The following is a 5487-nucleotide window of genomic DNA, read 5'->3' on the forward strand; positions in this document are numbered from 1 at the left end:
TGCACGCTGTATTTTGTCTTGCTTTGACACTATGGTAAATGTCAGAGGCGTGTTTTCTGTCCGCGGAAACCAGCCTGTGGGGCAGCCAAGTTTAGTATTTGACTTCAGCCTTCTCACAACACTCAACAAAATTACAGTAATTGTGGACTTAGATTATTTTTAAGCAGCTTTAATGTAGTAAGTCTTTGGACTGATTTTAGGCAACGAAATTAAGTATGGTAACAGAAAATATAGTAGAACACATGGCAAAATATACAGGAAACTCTTTTCCCAACTTTGTATTTAACTTGAGTATACAAAGAAACTCAACTCAAAGTACAAACGTGTACAAAAGAAGATCACTCTTGACCCTCAGATTTTTCTCACAAGACTACTCTTAACCTTAGACGTTTCACTCTTGAAAACAGACTGAACATGCACTCATACACGTTTTTCTCTCTTGCCCACAAGCATAAGGATACTGCCCATTTATAACACATGAGACAACCCCTTTGCCTTACACTTGTCGCACTTTGGCTTAGTCACTTGTCCCACACATCCCACTATTTTAGCCTAGTGTAGTTGACATCCCCCAACAACTAGGATCATGTAAAATTATGCCAATAATATGGAAACATGGCAAAAAATGTGCTAACACTATCTGCCAGTTTTTAGCAAAGCCAACTGCTGCCCATGCGCCCAACATGTGTCGTAACCGCCCTTGACTTGGTCAATCTGAAGCTTGCTGCCCATTTTCGTGTCTTGGCTTGAATCAGGCGCCAATGCCTTGTACTCAGCTGCATTGTAGCCACATTTTGCCTAGGCTATTACCCACAAATATGGCCCTTTGTTGCGCCCCAATTGTATAGGAAAAAATTAAGTTTATATATGGAATTCATTATAAGATGGCACGTCATGACACGTGGACCGGTTAAAGAAGAACAAGTGATGAAGAATAATCAAAGAGGCACGAGCTTCAATAGGCACGGGCAGTCATTCAGATAAAAGGCAAGGAAGGCAGGTGCTCGAACCTCTTTATGACGGAAGATAATGAATCTGATAGAAAATAAGGAATAGATACGAACTATTGGGCATTAAATACATAAACGTTAAGGAATCTGTATTGAATCAAATATGATTGCTGATTGTAACATTACATTAAATGCCACTAATTGATAATAATGGCTCAATTATGGAAGAAACAAAATGTATCATGATGATAGGCTATAATTACGTATTTTAGTCGCTTATTACACTCAAATTTACTGCACTTTGGTTGAGTTTGCGCTTTAATCGCTAGTGTTTTGCGCTAACGGTGTGTTTTATGCCTTTTAGGAGTGATTCCGAGCTATATAGATGTTATGGAATGAATTCAAGTAATTTGGAGCTTTGAAGTATGAGTAAAATCCCAAGGAATTAAGCCGGGATCGTATTCGGGGATCAACGGATGATAGAGCAACAAAACGAAGAATCGAGTAGGCATATTGCGTACTGTCTAGTAAAATGCACATAACTTTTTGTTCAAAACTCCATTTGGGCTCCACAATATATGGTTGTAAAGCTAATTCAAAGACTACAACTTTCATGTTTTATGTTTTTCCAAATTCAAAACAAAACAGGGTGAAAAACGCGGTCGAAGCCGCGACCGCGGACATGAGGCAGTAGCCTTGCAATGTACCGCGTCCGTACCGCGGTTGATCGTGGCCGCGACAGTCCAGACGTGAAATATTGTCCTTTTTCGCGTAGAAGAAGGTATAATTGTTTGGGCCCGACCCTACTTGGTATATATACATGGAAAAATGGTATTTTTAAGAGGTTGGACATAATTTAGACCTAGGGAGTCTGAGGAGACCAATTTTTGACACAGATTCGACCTAAGGAGGCAGAGACACAATAGGAGCAAGGCGGAGAATTCTTCTACGAGTTTTTCCTTCCTCTTCCTATTTTTTCATTGTTGGTTATGACTTTTAGTGTTGTAGGTTTACATACTATTATGAATAGCTAATTTGTTATCTAGGGTTTTGATAGAACCTTTTGTAGGATGAATTCTTGTTATGTTTTTATATAATTGAGCCGTTGGATTTCTCTACTTGTTCAACTATGTGTTTGTTATTGTTGTTTGAACGGCCATCAATTGACTGTGCCTATTTAGTATGTAGTGCTCGAGAGAGAGTACATATTTAGGTAGTTGTTGAACAACGTCACTCCTAACGTATGTGAGAAATCAATACAGTGGGTTTAAAGGCATGTTTAGATATAACAAAACCTTGATGTGGTCATAATGAGTTGTTAGATAAAGCTAACTAGCGTAGTTCGAGAGAATATGTCTAGTAAATTATTGTAGTTGCTCGAGAGAGAACTACGACTCCTAAAGTGCTCACGATCAGTAGAGAATACATTGGCAAAATTGTAGGGAACATCTCTAGAAGGATTCCGACAATTGGGGAAATCATAACTCTAGACCTCCTTAATTTAGTCTCCAACCCTTTGTCTCATTAGTTGATAATTTTACCGTTTTCTAGTATTTGCTAGTTAATTAGTTAGAAATATAAATCTCAATCTTTATAATTTAGAAAATTGTTCAAACTTGTCTTTTTAGTGATATTAAACAGATATAGCTAAGCCTTAGTTCTCTGTGGGATTCGACTCCGGACTTTTAGACTGGATTATATTTGCAGCAACCGCTTATCCTTTTTAGGACTAGAGTTGGGCATGATCATACCACTTAGAAATAGCTATAAAAGGAGAAGATTGATCATTTGTAAGGACACGAAAATCACCGAAATATACTGATTTACTTTGTTTTCTTCTGTTCATCTGATTATTATTAAAGCCAATTTCTTTTATTCATTTTATATATTGATTATCAGTAACCCGAGTTCTTCTAAAATAAAGCTTTAACCGAAATTACTATTTTTGGTTAAACAAATTGGTTTCATTATCGGAAATCTGATAATCATTTACTTTCTTAATCAATTCTTTCATCAAAACTTACCATGTCGAATAACAACGACAACAACCAAGATACTCAACATCAGGAGAATGATGCGGGTGATAGGACACCACTTCCCTCACCACGTGATTCACAACGTCAGTCACGAGAAGGAACTCCAGATGGCTCTGAAACAAATAATGGGGTTGCAAAAGAACAAGCACTTGATGATGCCTTAAAAAATCTCATTGCTCAACAAGTCAGCAATGCCTTCCGAGATTTTACCAGCCAATTGCCAATTGCACCACCAACACCAACTCCGAATTAGAATACTTTGGAAAACCCACGTTCTGGGCTCGTTAACTCAGGCACTGGTGGAACTCCAAGCGAGTCTCGCGATGGCGAGCCAGGTAACATAGTTAATTCTGATTTACAAAATTTAGTTCTAACCTTGCAGAAGCAGCTCAAGGAGCAAAGCGACTGTATATAGCAAATACCCGGAGTACAACATGTAATCAAAGGAATAGACATGGATAAGTACTCATAACAACCATCGAAGCCTAGTGCAGCTCCGGTGCCAATCCTAAAGAAGTTCAAAATGCATGATATTCCAAAGTATGATGGCACAACTGATCCACGAGACCACGTGACTGCATTCACAACTGGTGTGAAGGGCAACGATTTAATCAAACAAGAAATTAAATCAGTGTTGGTCAAAAAATTTGGTGAAACACTCACCTAGGGTGCATTAACATGGTATTCCCTTTTACCCGAAAATTCTATAAATTCTTTTGTTGAGCTTGCAGATTCTTTTATCAAAGCACATTTGGGAGCTCAAAAAGTTGAAAAGAGAATGGAGGATATTTTCAAAATCAAGCAAGGAGATTCAAAGTTGCTTAGGGAGTTCGTGGATAGGTTCCATCGTGAAAGAATGATATTACCACGCGTACCAGATAATTGGGCAGCTATGGCTTTTGCCAGTAACTTGAATGAGAAAAGTTCAGAAGCCACAAGACGACTCAAGGAAAGTCTGTATGAATTTCCAGCAACAACCTAGAATGACATTTACAACAGATACAGCACGAAGCCGAGGATAGAAGAAGACACTATCTCCCGATCTCAGAAAGAGGAGAAGGTGAGTTCGAGACGTTTAGAAAACGAAAAAAGGTCCGATAAAAATAGGTACGAACCATATATGGGCCCAGCAGGAAAAGACTCATGATCAAAGCAGGATAATTCAAGGTACGATCGTAGATCGAGAAATAGAGAGTCGGGTTCGTCATCGAGATTTGGGAACGATCGAAACTCACGGGAAATTCGAGATGATGATAGGAACTTAAAGGCAAGATTTGGCGGTTACAATTTCAATGTCAGCACTTAAGAATTGGTAGCGGTGTTAAGAGGCATGGGGATAAGGTGCATTGGCCAAAAAAAATGAGATCAAATCCAAATAGGCGCAATCCTGATCACTGGTGTGAATTTCACAACGATCATGGTCATAAAACGGCAGATTGCATATTGCTACAAGGCGAAGTTGATCATTTATTAAAGCAAGGGTATCTCATTGAATTATTCAGTGAGAAAGGTAAGCAAGCATACATGAAGAACAGGCAGGAGCCCCCTAAACCTCCTTCTCCCAAAAGGACCGTTAATGTTATAAGCGGGGGTGAAGAAATCAATGGTGTAATGTACACTGCAGCCAATAAAGTTTCCAAAGTCACAATTACCCACGGAAAGCGGGTGCGACATGTCTTAGAGGAAGAAAGCATTACGTTTGATGATGTAGATGCAGATGGCGTGTTAACTCCACATAACGATGCACTGGTAATATCTCTATTTGTACATGATACTAATGTGAAACGAGTTTTAATTGATCTAGATAGTTCCGTGAACATTATTCTGCTGAGAGTACTGCACGAGATGCAAGCTGAAGATAAACTAGTACCAAAGGCGCATACTTTGTCTGGATTCGACAATTCCACCGTTGTGACGAAAGGGGATATAACACTTACTACATTCGCAGAAGGGGTTGTCAAAGATACAAAGTTTCAGGTGGTAGAGATGGAGATGACTTACAATATGATCCTTGGGAGACCATGGATACACGAGATGGATGTCGTTCCGTCTACCTTACATCAAGTTATTAAATTTCCATCACCATGGAGGATACGTCAAATCCGTGGGTCTCCCGAGGATCATATTGTAAGCTATGGATACGTCAAAAATCCGGTGATTCAAGATGAGGTCCAAAAATTACTAATAGATGCAAACAATTAGATGCAAACACTTTATGGTTCTTTTCATTATTTCATTTCCTCCCTCCAGTATCATATAGGAGTATTAGTTATTTCATTGTCGTTTATTTGACATTTTAGAAAAGTCAGAAATTATTCTTTTTCAAATCTAATCTTATCAATTATATTAGTGAAGTTTTCTTAGGTAAAATGTTTAAGGAAAATAAACAATAATTTAGACAAATACTTCTATAATTAAGGATATTAAATATGAAAAAAGCATTAAAAGCCAAATAATATGGATTGGAGAAAGCAGTGACAATTTGCCTTTATTTAGGTCCC

General features: G+C 38.3%; 1 protein-coding gene across 1 annotated transcript; it reads left to right on the forward strand.

The window, feature by feature from the left end:
- The first annotated feature begins 3764 nt into the window (after positions 1-3764).
- LOC138889202 (uncharacterized) lies at positions 3765-5188 on the forward strand. The gene is made up of 3 exons (XM_070172469.1): positions 3765-3943; positions 3986-4046; positions 4286-5188. Exons 1-3 carry the CDS (start codon positions 3765-3767, stop codon positions 5186-5188), a joined length of 1143 nt encoding a protein of 380 aa, XP_070028570.1.
- Positions 5189-5487: the final 299 nt, after the last annotated feature.

The sequence above is a fragment of the Nicotiana sylvestris genome, chromosome 4 (assembly GCF_000393655.2).
Source record: "Nicotiana sylvestris chromosome 4, ASM39365v2, whole genome shotgun sequence".
Lineage (NCBI taxonomy): Eukaryota > Viridiplantae > Streptophyta > Magnoliopsida > Solanales > Solanaceae > Nicotiana > Nicotiana sylvestris.

What these genes read in the sequence shown, in the direction of transcription:
- LOC138889202 (XM_070172469.1), top strand. Translation starts at nt 3,765, where the DNA reads ATGGAGGATATTTTCAAAATCAAGCAAGGAGATTCAAAGTTGCTTAGG. An exon ending in AGACGACTCAAGGAAAGTCT is followed by an intron (nt 3,944 to 3,985) that starts GTATGAATTTCC and finishes CATTTACAACAG; the next exon opens with ATACAGCACGAAGCCGAGGA. An exon ending in GATCTCAGAAAGAGGAGAAG is followed by an intron (nt 4,047 to 4,285) that starts GTGAGTTCGAGA and finishes TTTCAATGTCAG; the next exon opens with CACTTAAGAATTGGTAGCGG.